This window comes from Halichoerus grypus, chromosome 3 (assembly GCF_964656455.1).
Source record: "Halichoerus grypus chromosome 3, mHalGry1.hap1.1, whole genome shotgun sequence".
NCBI classification, from domain to species: Eukaryota; Metazoa; Chordata; class Mammalia; order Carnivora; family Phocidae; genus Halichoerus; species Halichoerus grypus.
The window spans coordinates 624,426-647,023 of record NC_135714.1 but is presented as its reverse complement, the minus strand read 5'-3'; the positions used below and the strand labels follow the sequence as shown (position 1 = coordinate 647,023).

The window sequence follows — 22,598 nt, the reverse complement described above, 5'->3', positions numbered from 1 at the left end:
GTCAGGCACAAAGGAGCACGTCGTCTGTGTTTTGATCTACACGAGGGCAAGGCTGACCACCTGTGCTGAGAGAAGTCCCAGTGATGATCGTATAGCGGGGTGCAGATCGTCTGGGAGGACAGCAGGTACAGCCTCCTGGGCTCTGGGAACGCCGTCTACCTGGGCGTGGTGCTTATACCTGGTACATTTATCCAAACTCATCCCACTGTTTCTTGAGGGCCAGTGTATTCCGATGAGTACAACTGCTACGTCAGTTAAGACCCTCAGGGAGCCAACAGCCAACAGAATGTCTCAAGTCCGAGACGCCCGCCCAGTGCCAAGCGCTGGTGGGGACGCAGGGCCGGTGGAGCTGCGTCCAAGGTGGGTGGGTGTGGGCCGGTACAAGCGCTTTGGCCAACCGGCCGTCCGTGTCTACTGAAGTTAACGTGGGACCCAGCAGCTCCACTCAGAACATGGGTGTCCAGCAAGTCCCACGTGAGCATGTTTGTGGCAGCTTCATCTGCAAACAGCCCAAACCTCCCCAGCGTAGCCGGGACCAACTGCTATGCTCAGCTCACCCTGTGGCTGCCCGCGGCTGCCCCACAGCTGAGCGGCTCCCCCCATGGACGTGGTCCCCGGAATGGACCAGGAGGGACCTGAGGGCAGGAGTGGTGTGTGTGGCTACACGCACGTGCACACATGCAAGTGTCCTCACGACGTTGGGAAGGAAAAGGGGAGGCGGCCCAGGTGACGGTCAGAGTGAGGCCGGGGGGCCAGGGCAGCATGGCGGGAGGGCATGGTGGGAAGGAGCTGCTGCCTCCCTGCACCCACCCAGTGCTCTGAGCGGGGGCTCAGCGTGTGGGCCAGGTGCTCACTGGCCGCGGGAGGCCACGTGCGCTGGCGCGTCAGGGGAGACCCCACTCGGAGGGCCCAGCCACTCTGGCTTCCCCTAAAGCAGAGCACAGCGCCCCCCGCGGGCGCTGGAGCAGGACTCTGGGGTGGGGCAACGTGGGGGCCCCAGGACCCACCCTGCTGCGTGGCCGCAGACCGGGGGGCCTGGGGTGAGCAGACACCAGCGAGGGCGTTAGAATGCACAGCAGCTTCTACCTCACACAGACATAATAGAAAACCCTTTTATTAACAGGTTTTACATTTACAGTTTATTAGCTAATCAACATCAACATGCAAAAATAAGCGCTAAATACAAACCTCTACGGGATGGTTTTGTGTAAACTACAATGGTTCATTTGATTTGAAAAGTCACCGGTGGTTACTCGGACTGAACTACTAGTTTCTGTGACGAACAGCATTAGATCTACAGTTACGGAGCCGTCGGCAAGGCCTCTGCAGCACTCGGTCCAGTGGATTTCCACGTGAATACATTCTCAAGCAGGAAATAAGGCGCACGAATGACGTGACATTGAACCTAGCACACCCTAAGCCCCCCCACGGCGGTGCAGGTGCAGCCCTGGGGACCGGCCGAGGACGGCCGCCGGGCGGGACGGGCGGGAGGAGGCGGGGTCGGGGGCGCGGGAAATAACCGACTCCTGTTTCCGAAGCGGCCGAAGCTCCCTCAGCGGCGGCGGGAAGGTCTCTCTGAAAGGGGAAGGCGGCAAGTAGCTCGCACGCTTCGGAGTCCTACCAGCAGAAAGGCTGTCCCCAAGCACAGACGTGCGGATCCGACTCCTCCCTTCCTAGGAGTACCCATCGGCGCTCACTGATCTTTGGTCGCAAGAAACAGAAACGCAGGCGGGCGGGGGCGCGCGGAGCGGCCCGGCCTACATGATGTACACCTTCTCGGCTTGGGAGAAGTGGAACACTTCTTTGGTCCTCGGGCAAACGACTTTGTCATCTTGACGGATAGACAACAGAGACTGAAAAACAACGGGGGGGGGGGGTGCGGTGCATGAGCACACGGACCGCGCGCGGGACCTCTCCGAACGCTGCCTCCGGGAGGCCCGTCTGCCTGCGCGCCCTGACCCTGAGGCTTCTCGACCGCCGCCCGGCTCTCCAGGGGCAGCGCAGGGCCGAGCCGCCCGCACCCAGGGACCGCGCCCGGGGACCACACCCCGCACCCCACACCCAGCGCAGCTGCCAGGCACCTGGCGCAGACCCTTAGGACAGCCAGGCCCACCGCCAGCCGCCCTCCCCTTCCGCCCCACCCCTTCCTGCTCCCACCCCCCACACCCCGCAGCACCCCTACCCCCCGCGGCCCCCGCGGCCCCTCACGTTGTAGCCGTAGACGTAGCCGTTGGGCAGCATCATAGGTGGGTTGTTCTCGTTCATCACATCGCCCGAGATCTTGCAGACCAGGCGGGAGTTGGCACAGTGGGCCATGGGCAGGGGCTGCGCCAGCTTGTTCAGGGAGCGGCTGCACACGGGGCAGTCGGGGCTCTTGGAGCTGCCGTCCTCCTTGTAGCACTGTCTGTGCTCGGGTTAAGGAAGGGTCGGGGGGGTCGGGGGGTGGGGGGCACCGTGCAGGCTGAGGCCACCCAGGCCGCACAGCAGAAATCAAGCCACAGCAAACACCGCATCCAGCAGGAAAATGGTCTGAGGCCAGTGCCCCTCCCAGCCTGGGGACTCCGCCGCCCCCGCCCCGTGCACCTGCCACGTTCTCACGCACCTGAGCCCACGCTGGGTCCCATCACACAGATGGCCACGAAAGCCAACAGCCCAGGGTCCCACGGGGCCCACATGCCGCACTCGAGAGGGACCCTCGGGTGCTGGGGTCCCAACCCCGCAGCTCTCCGGCGGCAGGGGAATGGCCGCTGTGCCACACACATTTTCAAAGACACTGGACCGGGGGCGGCCAGGGCTCAGAGCAAGAGAAGTTTGAGGGGACTCTCAGGAATCCCACAGGGAAACTCCCAAAAGGTGCCCAGTCCCGACTGCCAGAAGGTACGCCAACACCAGCCTCCGACCCGCGAGCAGTGTGCCAGGCAGCGTCTGGGACTGCGTGAACGCTCAGCGCGGCTGCGTGCAAAGGTTTCCACAGACCAGGGGGAGAGGCTCAGCCCCACCACCACCCCGAGGGCCTGAGATGGAGATCCCACAACACAAACCAGAGCACAGGTCTCAAGTCGGGAGGGGTGCAGCACCTGCTTGCTCGCTGGAGGGCAGAGGACCCCAGACAGGGACCACGGCTAAGGAGGGCGGAGCACGCGGGCGCCCTTGCCCGCCGGAAGGATACGGTGTCTTTATCGCCGAGAGGCCGGCCTGCAGCGTGAGGGTGAACACAGAGCTGTTCCCCAGCTGGTGCAGCCGGTAGTTGTCGTACCGGAACTGCTGGATCAGCATCCGCCACCGGGCGGGGTCCAGCAGGTCCTGGAAGAGACAGGGCAGAGCGGTGCTGGGGGCAGCACATAAGAAACCCTTCCCACGCCGGCCCGGGCCCCACGAACCCGCGCCCACCGGCCACAGAGCAGTGCGGGGCGCCCGCAGCCTGGACTCCCGAGCCCGCGTAAGGACCGCTGCCACGTGGTCTGCGTGGACACAGATGCTCAAGGGTTGGGGGGGCCTGTGGCCTCACGGCAGGAAGGGAACACAGTGGGCCGGAGAACAGCACTGAGGTCTCGGGGGAAAAGTCTCACTCCAGAACCTCAGGCCTGGTCAGTGTGTGTCCCCGGGCTTCCCAGGTTCAGAGTCAACAAGAGAAGGGAGGGGAGGGCACACGCCAGCAAGAGGGAAACTGCACGTCAAGCACTGGGGTCAGGGCCCCACATTGAGGGAGGAAGCGTGGGCACCCCCGTTCAGCGGGGCTCCACGGGCAGACATCACGCTTAACTCCAACATTACAAAAACACAACTTTAATGTCGTTTTTATCGAAGCAAAGTCCACAGAGGACCAAGCCCAGAGTCCAGAGGCTCCGCATCCCCCCTCCCTGAGACCCTGGGCCTTCGGCCTCTGGTGCGGCCACCTCTCCCTGACCAGAGCACGTCGTCCTGCTTCTCGTGTGACCCACTGAGACACACCTGCCCCAGGGGGTGAGGGCTCTGTCCCCTCAGCACGGCAGGACGCGGCCCCGCCCCAGCGCTGCCCTTCGGGGTCCCGTGCCCCCACCCGGCGCCATCCCGTGTGTGCACCCTGGCCTTCCTCCGGTGTGCCGTCCATGTCCAGGCACGAGGCTGTGCGTCGATGGGCTGTGCCTGTCCCCCCCCGGCCTTGGCTCCACAATGGCTGCGTGGCTTCTCTTCACGCCGCCTCGGTGCCTCCGAGGGCCGGCCCTCCGGCTGTGACGGAGCACTGGCCTCGCTCTCCGCAAGTGGGACGCCTCACTCTCCAGGGCAGGCCCTGACTGCACCTCACAAAGCTTCTCCAGAGCAGGGAAGAGAGACCGAAGAGGCTGCCAGCTGAAGTTCGGTCTCACTCCAGCAAGATCCCTGGGGCCGGAGGGCTGATTACAGGACATTCCGACACCACAGAGCCGTGTTGAGTCCAGTCTCGGGGGACACGCTTCCAGCCGCCCTGCAGACGGCCTGCGGCCGAGCACTCCAGCCAGCGGGGGTGCCCCTGGGCAGAACCCACCATCACGGCTCAGGGAACAAGCCCGGCTCAGCCCACAGGGAGGGCAGTTTACTTCAGTCCTTCTGGGGGACGGGCTGGCAGCCGGGGACACACCGTGGCCGAGCGTCTTGTGGCCCCCACTGTTGACGCTGTCGGCAGGTGGACCTCCGGGCCCACAGGGTCCTGAGCGTGGGGTCTTCAGGAACTAGTTTCCTCATAAGAACATACAGGAGGAAGAGCCCCCCGCAACCTTGCCAGTGCCCTGATCTCAGGCTTCCCGACCCAAGCCTGTGGGATTCTGTCACAGCAGCCCAGACAGACGACAGAAAACTGAGGGAGGGACTGAGCCACAAACACCTACAGACGTGGACGCGGCTGGGAGGGCCCCAGTGTCCAGCGAGAGCAGGCCTGTCCCAGGTGGCAGAGAGCCCGGCCGCGGCGGGGGAGGCGGCGCCTGTGCGTGAGGACACTGGACGTGGGGCTGCAGCGTCCCCGGCCAGTGGCTGGAGGTGCACCTAGCTTCTCTGCAAGCCTTTCCACTAAACGTGTGAACAGAAAACGGACCTCGGGGTGGGACTGCTCATCTAAAGAAAGCAAAACCTGATGATCTGGAAACTTCCATCTGTGTTGCGAAAAATGAGAAAGCTGCTCAGAGAGAACACTAAGGTCACAGCCAGGCGAGCCTTTCTAAGGACACCAGGGCGGGCGTGACCAAGGGCTGATGGCCAAGGGGCCCCCAAGGGCGAGGAGCCAGGAGGAATGGGGGAAGGCTATCCGAACTCCTAGGTTCTCCAGGACGGCACCACGAGCAGTTCAGCTGCAAACATCCGACAGTTTTCAAGACAAGGGAAGAAGGACCCCAAAGGCGGATCAGAGATTACCAGGGCTGCCCCGAGGTTTCCAAAGGGGGGCCAGACACACTGCCCTGGCAACCCCGAGCAGGCTGGCTAGTGATGCTGCGTGACCACGCCCACCCAGACCCCACGTGGACCCCCAAGGCCAAGGGGAGCAGGGGAGAGAGGACGGAGGTCAGGAAGAACACTGGCAGCGAGGGAGACAGGGAGGGCGACAGGTGGAGGCACTCAGAGCTGAAGTCCCTCCTAGGCTGAAACCTCTCGTGTGCGGTTCTGATCCAAACTTCTCACCGGCAACAGGGAGCAAGAAGACGGCAAAAGCCCACATGGTGTGCTGGTCACACGCCCAGGCCCTCCCCAGCCCCGGGGGCCCACAGGCATGGCTCACCTTGTAGGGCGAGATGTGCGTGTCTGGTGGGAAGGCCAGCATGCCCATGACCTGGCGGACCTCGTCCAGCTGGCTCCCTTCGGCCTGACTGAAGTGCTTTCGCGCGTGTCTAGAAAACATTTCAGGTCGTCTGAGTTTGCCTTTCTACCTTCAAGAATCTATGTGCGGCACACGCCAGAGCCTCAGGACCAAGTAAGCCCCACCTCGTGTGACCTGGGCCAGGGTCTGCCACGGCTCAGCTCAGCGAGGGCCCCCTCCTCAAGGGGAACAGGCAGGGGGACGAGGCTCGAGGCACCGAGCACAGAACCCCATGCAGAAAACACCCAGAGCCAGTGGCCCAAGCCCTTCCAAGTGACCCTGGTGGACGTGAACCGAAACCCCGACGACACAGCCCTGGGAGGACCCAGAGACAGTCCGGTTCTCCCAGTGCTGCGGTAAGTCCCCATCCAACTCTCAGAGACACAGAGCCCACCCCCCACGCCCGGGGTGCACAGATGGGCTCAAGCCGGGCCTTCCTGCACTGCCTGCACCTGAGAGGGAACCCACGCTCCCATACCCGCATACCAGCCTCCTTCCCAAAGGCTCTCCCTGCCCACCCCAGGGCCAGCACCGTTCTGGGGTGGGTGGACACAGCCGTAGAACCAGGGGCCCTGAGCCCACATGTTAAGTCGGCCTCGTGCTCTCTGTCCGGTCAGGGCAGACCTGCTGGACACTCCACACTTCATCCCCTACAGCCCTTCAGAAGGCCTGCCCCATGAAGTCAAGGAGGCCGTCTGCCCCCTCTCCACGTACCTCACGGCGTCTAGTCTCTTGTTCTGCCGGATGAGCTCAATGAACTCCTGAATCCTCAGGCTAAACTCCAGGCAACTCTGGGGGTAAAGACAAGACCAGGCTTGGGGAGGGTCACCACAGAGCCACGCCCACGGGCTGACCCCTCCAGACCAGCTGGGCACTGCACACTCCGCCAAGGAAGCTTAGAGCCACCGGGGAGGTGGGTCTGATACCCAAACTGTGACTTCAGCCTGTAGTCAATGCTCTCCCAGCTCTGACGGCACCTGGGCCCAGCGCTCCTGCCGCAGCAGGCCCTGAGCGCGTACCCACCGGCCAGGCGTGGGAACGAGTCACCCGGAGGAGGCTGCAGGGCGTCAGCAATTTGGAGGGCGTGAGACGTGACTTCCCACGTGAAGCAAGGGAGCCCAAGAAGACAAGTTTCCAACCCCTTTACGAGGACCAATCAGCTCTCTGGATTCTGTCTCAGGGTCATAAAGGTGTAAAAGCATGGGGACGTGCCCTCAGAGCCTCAGATGGCCTCAGAACCCTGTGTGGCACATTCCACCCCGACCTGCTCCGGGAGAGGGAGGCCAGCCCCAGCGTGAGGCCCTGACCCTGGTGGGAGGAGAGGCTGCTGGGAAGTGGCGCCTCACAGAGGAGCGTGAGCGGGAGCAAGGCACGCAGAGCCGGTGAGAGAACCCAGGTCCCTGAGCAGGGACGTAGGGTGGGGATGAGGTGGGGACAGACCGCAGGGACGCCTGGGGAGAATGTTCCAGGCAGAGGAAGAGCCAGTTCAAAGGCCCTGGGGAGGGTGGGCGGGACCAGGAGGAGCGCAGAGCTGGTGAGAGCCGTCCGAGCACACGGCGGAAGCCCCAGGGTTTGCGGAGGTCGCGAGGGCGCGAGAGGTCTGGGGCAGCGGCTGCTAGAGGACGCATTGCTGTGCCAGTCGGCTGCGTGTCTGACAGGCATCTGTCCAAACACGGCACGTGCGGCTCTGAGGGGACGCTAGCAGGGTGCGCCACCAGCGGGATCATTTGTATGGAAGCCCCAATGCTAACTCTGCAACCGTAGCCATGTCAGTCCAATTTGGGTTCAAACTCTTGTGGCTGGGGATGGGGGAAAGCAGGCAAAATTAACTTTTGTAACCTAAGACGAAAACTGGATTATTTTACAAAGATGATAATTTAGAAAACACTAGGTATTTCCAACCAGAAACAGAATACGTGGAATTAACAGAACAAGAAAAAAATCTCTGCGTTTTCCACTCATTTGCCATTTTGTCTTCCACAGCACCTGGATCACAAGATGACGTGGACAGATAGTCTACGAGGCAAGTCTGTCAGTCAACCCCAAACGTCTAACCCTTACGCTCAGGTTTACCAGTCACGTGGACTGTTCCCACCCGAGCCTCCAAGCGTGTGCACTGGCATTCTGATGAAGCAGCTCAGCCAGGCCCCTGGGAGGGCGCCCTCCACCAAGCCCCCAGCCCTGTTCCAGGGACACGAGGGTGCAGCACACTGGCCGATGGGACCTACCTTGGGGCCCACCCGGCCGTCAGAGGCAAAGTTGCAAGAGAGCCACCTACCTGGTGCCCAACACGTCCACACCACAGGTGCGCAGAGCAAGGCGTGTTTCCCTGCCCCGGCCCCCTCCTCCCCTGCCCTCTGCACCAAGGCGGCAGTCTGTCCTGACCCCCAGCTGGATGGAGCCGATGCCATGTGCTGAGCGGCAGCACAAACCAGCCCCAGTGATGAGTTCCCTTCCAAGGCCAGACCAGCAAGAGGCGAGGGGCAGAGAGCAGCGGGGAGATGCCCTGCCTGCCTCCCCAGGGCACCGGGTGATCACCGCTTCCGTGTTCAGGGGACGCCAGGGGCTCTACCAGCCGCAGGAAGCCACCAGGTGGGCATTCCAGACGAACAACGTCCTGGTAAAGTCCCCGCGACTGACATGTTTAACCATGTTCCACCACTGTCACAGCTCTGCTCTAGCAGGTGACCTTCCAGACAAACACATGTGTACCAAAACCTAGGTACTCAGACTCAAACGTAAAATACCACGATTCCAGGTGGTCACGCCAAGCACGGAGGGCTGAACACACCCTTCCCGCGCTAGCTGGGAGGGCCTGGAGCAGTCACGTTCGTGACCATTCGGCTGTCCCAACACGCAGCACGCGTACTGTTGCTTCGGCTGTCCTTAAGCATCTGGAGACAGGAGTCAACCCAACAGATATTCACCGGTCACCTTACAAGTTTTTTCCAGCTATGGGAGACTTGGTCTCAGTTTCTTTTCTTGCCTAGAGTCTCACGACTGACGCGAGGGATCCGTGGTCGTCGGGCATGGCCCCCCCCGGCGTCTGTCCCCTCCCCGGCCTGCGTGTGTGAGCTCATGCGTGTAGGCACACATGTGCACGCTGTCGGGCACGCTGGGGCCCCACTCTGTTCAGCTGACATTTTATAACAAGCACGTTCTCAGGTCATCAGCTGGTCTTCCCAACACACTTCGGGATGGCTAGTTACACTCTCTCCAGTTAAATGGCCAGCTGACGTGGAGCCGGCCGCCCGCCCTCCCGCTCCCACAGCGGCTGCGCGGCCCCGCCGGACCCGGCTGTGCGGCTGTGCCCTCGCCAAGCAGCAGTGCTGACTGGAGGCAGCAGGGCTTGCAGAAACCACCTGTCGGGACGGGGGCCTGCTCTCCTTCCGACCTGGTTCCCACCGTGCGGCACAGCTGTGAGGGCTGGAGCAGGAGAGCAGGGTGAGTGTTACATACCAATTCTGGCTTTCCTTTTATGGTTTCCATACCAAGATCCTCACTCTCTTTAGGGGAGCCACTGGCCACTCTACTTTTCCGTCCCGTCTTCGCGTCGTGCTCGCTTTGGCGGCCCTGAGTGGCAGAGAGCGTCACCCTTGGCTGGTGACTATGAGCACACAACAAGCTCAACCGGGGAGAGGTTAAAGGCACTCGGTTTAGAAAACAGAAAACAAACAGTTTTTCTAACGGAGGCAGGGGAAGGTTAATAGAAGTTAAACATTTCTGCAAGCCCCAGGTGACAACACCTTTCAGTAAGCGTGTTTAGATTCTCTAAGTCATGATTAAGTATCTGTTCTGGAAGCTGCCGTGGGTCTCAAGAACAGCTGTACTGGAGAGGATCCCAGCCTAGAACTCTGCACCATTGCAGGTGGACAGCACTTCTGGACCGGGCTTTCCCGCATCAGTGACTGAGGGGTCGGGGGGCAGGACGGACCCAGCAGCGGGCGGCTAACAAGCTGAGCACACGCGGGCAGTCGGCACCTCGCTCCTTCAGAACCCCATGCTCAGAACACTTGTCCAAACCATTATGCAGAAGTGGGTGCACTTTTTAGGGATTTCACCTCAAACCCAAACACCACGACCAAAAAATAACCCTGAACTCACACCAAACCCAACAACCCCCCCCCCGTCTCAACCAGAAGCACAGAACTCTGAACCAACAGGTGCAGGCGCGTTGGTTGCGGGCAGGTGCTTGCCCCGCCCAGAGCACCCCCCCACACCCCCCCCCCCAGGCACCTGGCCCACAGCCCCACCCCGGGTGCCCGCACACCTTCATCTTGCGCAGCCGGGACTTGTTGTCGTGACACCAGGCCAGGCAGGTGGCCGTCTCGCGCCTCTCCAGGGACTCCTCCACTTCTTTGGCCGTCAGGAACATCTCGATGTTCACTAAGTCCTTAGGGGAAGGAAGCGGTGTGCGCTCAGAGCACTGGACACCCGGACCCCAGCCCCAAGTTCACTGATGCCCCCCACGCCCCAGCACACCCCACCTGGCCAGCTCCGGGGCTCCCTCCCTGAGCACCCCCCTGCCCCAGCACACCCCACCCAGCCAGCTCTAGCCTCCCCCATGCCCCAGCACACCCCACCCGGCCAGCTCCAGGGCTCCCTCCCTGAGCGCCACCCCCCCACACCCCAGCACACCCCACCCGGCCAGCTCTGGGGCTCCCTCCTTGAGTGCCCCCCCCCGCCCCAGCACATCCCACCCAGCCAGCTCTGGGGCTCCCTCCCTGAGCCCCCCCACGCCCCAGCACACCCCACCCGGCCAGCTCCGGGGCTCCTCCAGGGCCAGGACGAGGGGCAGGCCGCAGCGGGGAGGCGCGCAAAGCATTCGATACAGTCTCCCAAGCTAAAACCCCAATCCAGAACCTTACCCCCCACCCCAGCAGCAGCCTGACCCTGTTACACCCCTTCACAATCAGGCCTGGGAACCCCGGCAACCGGTACCCTCGTTTTTATTTTGTGTTTTTTCCTCTGAAGATGCATCTGAGATTCTGAGAAGGAGCAGAGAGGGCCGGTGGGGGCAGGGGCCGGGTCTGCTGCCGTCTGCTCTCCTCCCCCGTTTCTCTGATGCCCGTGCAGCCGCATCCACTGAGCTCTGGAGGACCCAGGCAGGGCCAGGGACCAGGGGTCACGACACCCACACGGTGCCCAGGGCCTGCCAGTCCCCAGCAAGCGGCTGGCCGTGGAGGCGGGAAGAGACGGTGGACGCCTGCACACCACCCAAGGGGGGGAAGCCATTGGAAAACAAATTTGAGAGGGTGTCTCTCCCATCCGGAACTAAAGACCAGCTTCTCAGCGACGGAGGAGAAGCATCCAACACAAAGATCCCTTGAGTCCTCTGCGGCCAGTGGGCGCGCGCGGTGCGGCCGGCGTGTTCCTGCGACCGTTCCTGCGGCCCGCAGGCAGCCCCACGCGGGACCCCTCCCCACGGCAAAGCGCAGCACGGGGCAGCCTTCCTGCCGTGCTGTCTCCACCTCAGGTCGCCCTGGGCCAACCGAGTCAGGAGCCCACCACAGAACTTGCAGTGTCTGGAGAAGGACCACCGTCCCTCTGCTGAGTGCAGCGCAAGGCAGGAGCTTTCAAGGAAAAGGAAGCACCGCGAAAGCCAGCAACGCGTCTACGCCCGCGGTAAGCAGTACGCGAGGGCCAACGACGCCCCCGTTAAAACCAGACGTTCATACAGAACGCACAGGGAGAAACACTCATCCGAGCGCCGTTCTGCGCGACCGGGGGCCGGCAGCACAGACGCCGCGCGGGCCCCGAGAAGGGCAAGGGCTGTGCCGCCGTCAGGGTCGGCGCCGGCCGACGACCAGTGAGCTCGCCGGCTCCGTACGCCAGCTCAGGGGCAGGCAGGCCGGGCTGGGCCACGCAAGGGCCTCTCCACCCAAGTCTCCCGGAGCCCCCAGACGGACCCCCAGCCTCACTAGGCCTGGCCGTCACGCAGGGGTGGGCCCCCCCGCCCTCCGGACATGAGCTCCGGCAGTAAGTGCTGGGCACTGAGGCGCCAAGTCATCTCAGAGGTCCGCTGGCTGTTCTCGTGAACCACTTTTTTGCCCATCTCTCTGGCATTTTCTTCTCTTTTCTAGAACCTTCCTGCAGGGAAACGCTGGGTCTCCTACATGAGGATCATCTTTCTCTATTTCCCATTTTTGGTTTTCAGTTTTGCCCTGAATTCTGAGGCAGCCTCCCCTGCCTGCACCTCAGGGTCCACCCGTCCTGGGTCTGCGCAGCCTCAGGGTTTGGGTCTTTGCCATCTTTTTCTTTTCCGCCGATGGTGTCTCGGATGTCCACGGACCCTGGGGTGTGGGAGTCACACCAGAAGTGTTAAACCAGACGACGGGAAATCACACTAATCAGGGGTCACCCCACATGAGACGCCAGCACCGTGATTTCTAATGCAGATGGACACGAAGACATCACCGGGGATAGGCCTCTCCTCCAGGACCAAGGCTCTGCGTGGGGCACACAGCCCCCACCTGGGCTGACCCGGTGCGCTCTCTCTCCGTGGCGTTGGACGAACAGAAGTTTTAAATGTGAATGAACCCTGACACATCAGCCTCTTCATTGGTGACAGCACCCCATCCCGTCAGGAGCCCTCACCCCACCCCAAGGACCTGAGGTTCCCCCTATGCTTGCTTCTAGAAGCAACCTTAATTTCTATCCATAGCTGTGAAGCTGGGGCTTCCACATGGGAATCTCGCAGTGCCCCCTTCACAGGGTGTCCCAGGTCGCACCACCGCCATCACACAGTACAGCTTCCCACAGGCCTCCTGGCTCCCCCATGCCCCCCATACTCTGTTCTGCACAGAGCAACCAGAGTGAGCCCGTTAAAGCAATGCTTCCAACTCAACCCCCCTACAGCACACCCATCTCAGTTGAGGGGAAGCCCTTCCACTCTGAGTTCTGCACATGCTCAGACCCCCACACCCCAGTACAGGGCAGCTCCCAGGCCTGTCCCGGGACTCTCCCCTCATCTCTGCAAGCCCACCCCAACCAACCTTCTGAAAATCACCAGCCCTCCTGCCCTTTTGCCCTATGCACCCCTGGAAACAGTCCTGTTTGACCTCCTGCCTCTCTCCCCTTCAAAGCACGTGTTCCTTGAGGCTAGGAGCATCTGGCCACACCCTCACAGGGGCAGGAAGAGAGGAGTGCGGGCTATCTGTGGGCACCCACGTGACCCCCGCAGATGCACGGCTGTGCCAGGGAAAACACAATGACCAGGGAGCCCATCAATCAGGTACACGCTGGCCATGCTGGGCAGGGCAGGAGGAGGGTGGGAGGAGCAGGGCCGAGGGACCACTGGGTGCAGAGTGGAGACCGGTGGGCCGGGGAGGTGGACACTGCCCGAGAGCAGAGGGGCAGCCCGAAGGCCAAAGAAAGGTGCGCATGGGTCTGTGAAGCCCTGGTAAGGGGAGGGAGGGCACTGGAGGCCTTCACCACTGCCGAGCAGCCTTCCTCCCGAAGCTCCACGCTTAACCGGCTTGCCCACGCACTGAAGGCCAGAGCATCGTCTGTGTCTACAGACGGGTGGAAAACGCACCCTCCCCCGGGCACGAGTAAAAACAGTCACGGGAGGGCGGGTACTGAGTGGGAACGACCCCTCCCACGGGCTTCCCGTTAGAACAGGCTGCAAGTGAGAAGCACCCAGAGCCGTCGCCGTGGCGCAAACACACTAGACCTGGGGCACGTGTGCGTGATCAGGGAGGCCGCGCGCCCACCTCGACGCCGCTCTGCCGGGCCAGCTTCACGGCCGTGTTGTAGTACCCACAGCGCAGTAGGTGCTCCACCATCATGCGGTCCATGCGCTTCTTCTTCCACAGGCTGGCCGCCGCCGGCTGGTCGCTGCTGTGCTCCTTGAGGTGCTCGATCCTGCGCTTGCACAGCTTGGCGCTCTCGTCCTCGGCCTGGATGGACTCCACCGCCTGAGACGCAAGCACACAGGGGTTCAGGGTGGGACGGTGACCCGGCTGCCCCTACCCTCACCCTCACAAACAGGGGGACACGGGGGGATGTCCCCGGGCTGGGTGACGGAAGCAAAAGGGGGAGTCGTCCCCCCCGCCCACCGCCCCGAGGCCGGTTTGGCTGCACCTGTCATTACCCAGAGGCAAGTCAACACCTACCACTCTGGGTCTGCACCTTCTTTTCAGCAACGTCACCTTTTACTTTACGGAGTCTGGAGCTATGCATAATTTTAAATTTGTTACAGCTTCCTGGTTAATTAAACCATCTGTTGTTATTTTGCGACTTTCTTTTATAATACTTTTTCCCTCAAAGTCAAGTTTGTTCAAAATTAATACGGCTCTGCAGACGTGTTGTGTATCGGCGCTGGCCGCACAGCAGCCAGCCGTCCAGCACCTGACGTGTGGTCAGTGCCGCCGAGGGGCCGCGTCGCAGGCTGATTCACCGCGGCGTCCACCTGGCGGGCGGCGCGCAGGCCCACCCGGCGCCCTGGCCGGCCCGCCTTTCCCTCGAGCACACGCCACGGCTTTCTGGCTGCCAGGGTATTTGTCGCTCTTTTGGAAGTGGTTTTCTTCCTCCAGCTGCTTTTAAGATTTTTCTCTTTTCAGTTTCATGATGTGCAATCCTAGGTTTATTTTTATTTATCCATCAGTTCTGAAACTCTCGGCCACTCTTCCCGTGCCCTCTTGACTTTGGTTGAACACGGTCTCCACTCTAGTCTCTGAAGCTTCCCACCCTCTTATGTAGTCCTGTGTTTTTAGCTCTGTGTGCGGCTAGAATTTCTAGGTAATTTCCTCATGCCTACCTTCCAGCTCACAAATTCTCTCTTGAGCTTCGTCTGATTGTTAAATGTTAAAAAGTGTGTTATAAGCAAACATTTGAGTTTTTCATTTCAGTTATTATACTTTTAATTTCTTGAAGTTTTATTTGGTTTATTTTAAACTCCCAATCACGCTTTATACTTTATGTCCCCTGCAACGATTCTCAGCTGTCTGTCTGTTTACTCTTCAGACACAGTCAAGTCTGGTCCCTGATAATCTCTATGTCTGAAATCTGGGCGGTGTCTATTGTCTCTGCCGCACCTCAACCGCAGCATCCTGTGCACCTGGAGATCCTCCGTCAGACCCCTGACGCTCTGAAAGACGGTGTCCTCCCCCTGAGAAGTGCACTTAGTGAGGCCCCACCAGCTGGGACCACTTACACCAGGCTGAAGAGAAGGGTCCTGGCTCCCCCGGTGTTCTGAAACGGGCCGTGATGCTCTGCCACAGCGCGTCCACTCCTGGGGCACCCCCACCTGACATGTACCGCCACCAGGTCCCACCACCAGCCCTGGCCTCCCCCCACCCCCCAGCTGGCCCCGGGCACTGGCCAGCAAGGCAGCCATGGGTCCTGCCCTTCTCGCCTCTTGGCCCCTGCCGTCCAATTCTGGTGATAAACTTTCGTCTCATGAGCCCTTTGATACGTTCAGTAAGACGTTGTAAAGTATCTTGCTGCGTTCTCTGGGTTATTCGGTGGGTGCAGCAGCGCACCCTACCACCCTCTCCCAGAAATGAGAAATTTCCTACATGAAGCTTTGAGGGGAAATTCTAAAAGTAGTAAATCATCTGCCTCCTATCTGCGCTTGGGACACTCTGGAGTGAGGACAACCCAGCCCTGCAGGAACAGGAGCACGGGACTGGAAGCAAGCCTCCAGCCCCACGGGGGCTGCAGAGCACAGACAGCATGGAGGGACTCGCCTTGCCCACGCTCTGGCCGTAGGAGCCCACCTCCCCATCGCAGGGCTGCCTGGTCTCTGCTGTGTCCCGGCTCCCACAGAAGACAGCCCCTTTTTGGGACTGCCTGGGTACATGGGAAGGCTGGGCCGCTGGACCCACGCTACAGCCCACGCATAGGCAGGCAGGCAGGACGGTCCAGAAGACACACCGACCTTCCTCTTGAGGACGCTGAGCTTCTCCACCACACCATCCAGAAGGCTGACCACGGAGTCCACAGCAGGGCAGCTGCTCAAGGTCTTCTCCAGCTCAGCCACCACCATGGTGACGTGGCTCGTCTCTCGGTCAATGTTTTTCTGAGCAGCCCGAAAGCGTTTATTCAGTGTTTCGTAGGGCACCTGGAGAAGGGAGGTAATTGGTGTGTGAGCACCAGCAGTCCTACGTGTGGGACGCCCAGACCCCCTTCGTGGCGTTTTGTCAGGCACAGATCCTAGGCCTCTAGCGCGCTAAAGACACGTCTACTCTAACACCTGACTGAGGCCCACAGAAGCCCTGTGTGAACGGAGGGTCATTTGTGTTCCTGGATGCGGACACTAATGAGAAGACGCATACTGTCCCCAAATCCACAGAGGCAGTGTTAAGGGCACACTGACAAAATAATCCCAAAGTTCATCCAGAATAACAAACAGCTTAAGGAGATGACCAAAATGAGATCCATCAGATGTGAAAGCCTGCAGGGGCCTGCAATGGGCCCGGGGGGTGCCGCAGACTTGGGACCCTGGGAAGGGGGCGCACAGACGGGGTCGGGGCCTCAGCCCATCAGCAGAAACCACAGGTGCACATCTAACGCCTCTCAATCAGACAGTGCTCATTTGCCCCCAGTGACAAAACCACCTTTCCCTACAGAACACCTGACAAAAGACCCAGGAAGGATGACATGTCACTGTTACACTTCTGTCCTTCCAGAGAGAGTAGCTGCCAGCACTCCTCCCTTGTCCTGGCTGTGGGTCTAGCACTTCGCGCTCATCAGATGCTGCTCACACGGCGTGGACACCCCGGGGGCCAGCGGTCCACTGTGGAAGTCCTCACTGCCGGCTCCAACAGGTGCCAGGCACCAATGTGTGCCAGGGAGGAGCCTGGGATTCCCAGGAGCAGAGATGCTGACGGGACCTAGACACCAGCAAGGGGACCCTGCAGCAGGACTTCCCCATGACCCGGCCAGGGGTCCAGTACTGTCCGTGCCCCAGCTGCCACCCCCCTCAGGCTGCCCTGGGGACACGGTGGCAGTGGGTAAAGAGTCCTGTCCACACCTCGGGTCTTACCAGCTCAAGAGGCAGAATGCCATTAGACAAACCATGTATGCCACCTGGGGAGGGCTCATCCCCAGCAGCCAGGTCTAGTAGCCTTTCCTGCCACCACGCCACAGTCTAGCACAAGCAAGACAGGAGAGTCTTTAGACGAAGCCAAAGGGCCATCCTTAACGTGGAGTGGCACAGAGCACCCGCAACACCCACGACCTAACCAGGCCTGTCCTGGCTTCAATCCCTGAAGAGCCTCCCACTCTGGCACGCGGACAAGGGTGAAGCTGCGAGTAGGTGGCCAGGCTCAGACACGAGCCCCGTCCTCCACGTCCAAAGGAAAGGGCTCCCTGCCCTGAGCCTCAGTGTTGGCAAACGTACCTCATAACAGCACAGCACAGCACAGAGACCCAGGTGCATGCATCTGCTAGACCCCTCCTGGACAAGAGGCCAGGCGGTGGAGGGACGCTGACGTGCGCATCCTCCCTTTCGGGATCTTGGAGTGTTCTCAGAGCCCCCACCCACCCCAGGGGCCCTGCAAACCGTCTGCTCCAGGGTAGGTGTGTGCTTCCAATCTGACCTGGCGGACACTTTCATAAAACACAATAAACAGAATTACTGAAAAGTGAACTGAAATCCCATGATGCCCGCTAACAAAAGCTTCCAAGTTTTATTCTGATTCAGACATTACAATTACATTTCAATAAATACAATCAAAGCAACCATAACATAGGAAAAGAGAAAAAGCCATACACCGCACACATCGTCAGCCCAAGCACACGCAGGTGACGGGAACGTCCCCGGCTCCAGGCAGCTGAAGTCCAGGTGAGCAGCAGGTGAGCGCCGTTACACACGCAGCAGGTCTCCCTGTGGTCAACGTACCCAGGCTCAGTGGACACCAGCACGGGACTCCCTGGACTCTCAGATCCTGCCTTCTGCTCATGACACTCGGCCTGAGGCTCATCCCTCAGCCAAAGGGAAGGCAAAAGGACACTCGGAAGCAAGCGCTACAGGCTGGTCTCCATTTTTAACTTTTATCCAAAAAGGAAGCAGGCAACACTCTAATATTCACCTTCAGTCCATTATCGATATCCAGGCCCAGCAATTTACACTGTTAGGTTACAGTCCATGTCAATTCCTCTATCTTTTGATAAAAGAAACTAAGTCAGGACTTTGTACACTTCTTGGGGGCTGTGAGCCCCACTGTGCTCTTCACCACATGGCCTGCGTCTTCCCCTGAACCTGAGTCAGCCCCTCAGCCTCCACTCCTGAGAGTCTGACCTCCCAATGGCCCGGACAGGAGCTTCCTATGGCTACTCTTCCCACCCAAGGACTCACGAGCTGCCCTCGGTGCTCCAGCCCCACACCCAGTCACAAGCTCCACAGGGTGGAGCTCTCAGGACCTCACCTTCTGCTGCCCACACCCCCACCTGTCCTGTGCCCCCCACCGGCCTGGCCCAGAGCACCACCCCCACCCCCGGAGCTCCCAGAATTTACACCCCGGGAGCACTAAGCAGCCTCCTGTGCCAGCTTCCGTCCCATGGACACCAGGCAGCGGGCCCCGGAAAGCTGCTCAGCGTTGTGCCCACAGGGCACCCAGCCTGGGGTCCTGCCCCCCCTGCCTCTCCCCAGCTATCCCCCGCTGCTCAGTCACCAGCAGCTCCTTCACAGGCTCCTCCCAAAAGGGCTTTTGCCAAATGAAGGAATGGAATTTCAGAAATGCTGAAGATCCTGAACAAGCCAAACTATCATTCCAGAAGAAGGGCAGGATTAAGATACTTCTGGACATGCAGGGACTGCCAAGGTTAGCGCCCACAACCCTTTTCTGGGAGGAAAATTACTCAGAGAGCCCCTCGGCGAGACAAACAACAAAATCAATGAGAGGAAATAAGATACAGCAAAGGGCAGTGAGGAAGGACACCAGTAAATGATACAAACTAGAGGGAAAGAAACCAATCCACAGCCTAAGAAATGTGGGTAAGGTGACTCTAAGTCCAAGGGATTTTGAAAGAATTCCAAAATAGAGGCAAATATTAAAATGTCGTCTTAAATGCACAGGCAACAAAACCAAAAGCAGACAAATGGGATCACATCAAACATAAAACTCGTGCGAAGCGGAGGAAGCCATCTGCAGTGCGCAGCCCAGGATGGGGAGGGCACCCGGTGCCCTGGTACCCGGGGCAGGCGGAAAACCCCTCCACAGCAAAGACACAACACCCAACCAAAGTGGGCAGAGGCCCTGAGCAGACATTTCTCTGAAGAAGATACACAGTGGCCGACCCGCACGGGGAAAGGTGCTGAGCATCACCAAGCACCAGGGAAATGCAGGTCAAAACCACGGGCAGACCCCACCCCACACCCCGCAGGACGGCTGCTCTCAAAGGAGCAGAGACCGACAAGCCTTGGCGAGGACGTGGGGCAACTGGAACCCCGTGCACCGTGGGGTGCAGCCGCTGTGGAAAACACCGTGGAGGGTCCTCAAGACACTAAGCACAGAATGAGCCCACGGCCCAGCCATTCCACGTCTGGGTGTGTTCCCCGGAGAACGGAGAGCAGGGTCTTGATGAGATGCCGGCACCCCTGTGTTCACGGCAGCATCATGCCCAGCAGCTGGGACAGGGAAGCACCCCAGTGTCCGTGGACGGGTGGACAGACTACCAAAATGTGGTGTATACACCCAATGGAATGTATTCAGCCTTACAAAGAAGGAAATCTTACCATATGCTGCAACATGGATGAACCTGCAGGACACTATGCCCAGTGAAATAGCCAGTCACAAAAAGACTAAACTGTATGATTCTTCTCCCGTGAGATAACGGAGAGCAGCCAAACGATCAGAAACAGAAGGAAGGAGGGAGGCTACCGGGGGCTGGGGGAAAGGGGAGGGGTTTAATGGTGCAACAGACTGAATGTGTCCCCACCCTCATAACACACAGACAGAAATACTACCCCCAACGGGATGGCATACGGGGGTGGAGCTTTGGGAGGTGACTGGGTTACAAGGGTGCGGCCCTCATGACTGGGATCAGCATCCTTCTAAAAGGACCACTGGCTGTCTTCACCACATGGGACGCACGAAGAGGCCCTCACCAGAACCAGACCACCCTGGCACTCTCGTCTTGGACTTCCAGCCTCCAGGACTTGGGAGAAGAACTCTCTGTTGTTATAAGCACCCAGTCAACCGCACTTCTAACTGATTAACACAAATGTGTCCATAGTTTCAGCTGTGCATGCTGAAAAGTTCTAGAGACCTCACATACATATAGCTAATGCTGCTGCACACTTAAAAACGATGAAGATGGTTAGTTTCATGTTATGTTTTACCACAATAAAAAAATATTCCTACGACGCTGATAAGACACGGCAACGGTATCTGATTCAACAGCTACCATGAAGCTACATCGAACGAGACAGTGGGGCCCTGGTGCAGCCGTGCACCAGGATCACTGGAGGGCCGAGAGCCCAGAAATGGACCCCCAACCAAGGAGCCCAGCAACCCAGGGCAGAGAGGACCTGCTCCGCAACAATGGTGCAGAACCGGACAGACACATGGGAGAGGGAGGACCTCAGCCCGGACCTCACTCGGTCCGAAAAAATTCTTAAATGGCCACGGACCCAAACGTCAAAGCTAAAACTATAGAATTCTAGATGGGAACATAGGAGAAAACCTTCACAACCTTAAGTAGGCAAAGATTCCTCACAGGGATACAGAATGCACTAACTATAAAAGAAAAATTCATTAATTAAACCTTATCAAACTAAAACTTTGAAAGACAATTATTTAAGACAAGCCACAGACGAGGAGAAAACATTCAGTGTATGTAAACCTAACAAAGGACTTATATCTAGAACGTATTTAAAACTTACAACTCAAGACCAAGGAGACAATCCCATTTTTAAAACGGGCAAAAGGTTTTAACAAAAAGTCACAAAAGAAGATATACAAAAGGCTAATAATAAAGACACGTAACATCATTAGTCAGAAATATGCAAATCCAAGCCCCAATGGGACACAGGAGGGTTAGCCATATGTGTTGTCAAGCTGACCGGGCCACACGGTGCAGACACAGGGTCAGATGCGGCTCTGGGTGTGTCTGGAGAATCTCGTTTGAACGCTGGGCGGAGTGAAGCAGACTTCCGTCGGCTCTCCTGGGGCTCCCGCTTGCCCACTGCAGACCTCTTCAGCCCCCATAACCCCGAAAGCCAATTCTGCACGCTCAGTCTCAACCTCTCTCCCCTCCCCCGTCCCCTCTCCCTGTGTCTTCCCTCCCTTACTGGACGGCTCTTTCTCCGGAGAGCCCAAGACAGGACGCTACTGCATGCTAGGAAGACTTTCCACCACCTGCCGGCCAGGCTCAGGACACCTGGATGCTCTCACTGGCAGTGGTGTGGGTGATCCTCAAGAACAGAGTCTGGCTGTTTCTTACGACAGTAAACATACACATATCACATCATTCAGCAACTCCAATCCCAAGAGAAACAAACAGAGTAACCACAAAGAGACTGTATACAAATGCTCATTAGTAGTTTTATTCCTAAGCCCAAGATTGGAACCATCTCAAACATACATCCCTGGGGATGGTAAACTGCCCACTGACGTGGGGTGCCACACAATGAAGCTCAGACATGGGCAGGGGGAAAAGCGAGACACACGGTGCAGCTGTGGGGTCCCTTTATGGGATATTCCAACACCAGCAGACCAGTGGGAGACTACTCCCCAGGGGACCCTTGGAAACAATGTCTGGAGACCTTTCAGATCTGTCACAACCTGGGTGTGTTTGTGAGCTTGCCAAACCACAAGAGGAAATTAAATGGAACAAAGAAAACCTTATCAATCTACCAAGAAGGAAACGAAAAAAAGACACACAAAAGCACAGGAGACAGAGAACAAAGATGGGGAGGGTAAGTCCACAATACTGGCACTCACTACAAATCTGAATGGCTACAGAAAGATAACTAGAGCATAAGGGGACGAAAGAGAAACGGAAAGGATAAAGCCACAGAGCAGTGCTGTCCGAGAGAACTGTGAGCTGCAGATGCACATAATTTTAAGTTTTCTAGCAGCCACATTAAAAAGAACGGGACGAAACTGATTTTAGTTTATTTTACTTAATCCAATGCACCCAAATATTTCATTTATTAGACATTTTACATTATTTTTTCTCTTCATGCTAGATCTTTAAAAGCCAGTACACATTTTATTTCACACTTAGAGCACATATTTGGACCAGCAAAATTTCAAGTACTCAACAGCCACACGGGCTCAGGGCCGCTGTACTGCATAGTGTGGCTACAGAAAACCTGTGGTGAGGTGTGGGGTCACCGGGACCCCACATGTGGCTGGCAGGGAGCGTGCGGAAGGATCTGACAGCAGTTATCAAAACTCTGTCTGACCTTTGACCTGGCTACTCCAACACTGTGGACTGATCCTAAAAGCTAACTGCACACGTGTGCAGAGTCGTAGGTCATGGGTACTGTCCCCAGGTCGGCCAGCACTGTGCAGGAATGCTTTTTTTTTTCTTCTTATGAAGGCTCCATGCGGGGCTTGAACTCACGACCCTGAGATTAAGACCCGAGCTGACATCAACAGTCAGATGCTTAACCGACTGAGCCACCCAGGCACCCCTGCGTGAGTGCTCTTTAACTGTCTATTAAGTTGAATTGTACAAAAATAACTGATAGGCCATCATTATGTTACCAATTTTTAACTGAAATATAACTCAGATACCATAAAACTCACCCTCTTAAAGTGTACAATTTAGTTTTTAATATAAACACAAGGTTGTACAACTATCACCGCAAAATACTTCCAGAACATTTCATCAACCC

The 22,598-nt window shown here is 58.5% G+C and overlaps 1 protein-coding gene across 3 annotated transcripts in view; it reads right to left on the bottom strand.

The window, feature by feature from the left end:
* Positions 1-1,098: 1,098 nt before the first annotated feature.
* The window catches only part of MAEA (macrophage erythroblast attacher, E3 ubiquitin ligase), a 33,968-nt gene continuing 12,468 nt past the window's right edge, over positions 1,099-22,598 (bottom strand). The window contains exons 2-10 of one of the 3 annotated variants that reach the window (XM_036070162.2): positions 15,687-15,869; positions 13,519-13,722; positions 10,074-10,196; positions 9,263-9,376; positions 6,518-6,594; positions 5,726-5,834; positions 3,170-3,303; positions 2,209-2,404; positions 1,099-1,853 (exon numbers count right to left, since the gene is read on the bottom strand). In XM_036070162.2, coding sequence (XP_035926055.1) covers positions 1,758-1,853; positions 2,209-2,404; positions 3,170-3,303; positions 5,726-5,834; positions 6,518-6,594; positions 9,263-9,376; positions 10,074-10,196; positions 13,519-13,722; positions 15,687-15,869 — 1,236 coding nt within the window. In that variant the 3' untranslated portion in view covers positions 1,099-1,757. The remainder of the gene's footprint in view (positions 1,854-2,208; positions 2,405-3,169; positions 3,304-5,725; positions 5,835-6,517; positions 6,595-9,262; positions 9,377-10,073; positions 10,197-13,518; positions 13,723-15,686; positions 15,870-22,598) is intronic. The other 2 variants (XM_078068287.1, XM_036070163.2) reach the window with 2 other exon arrangements.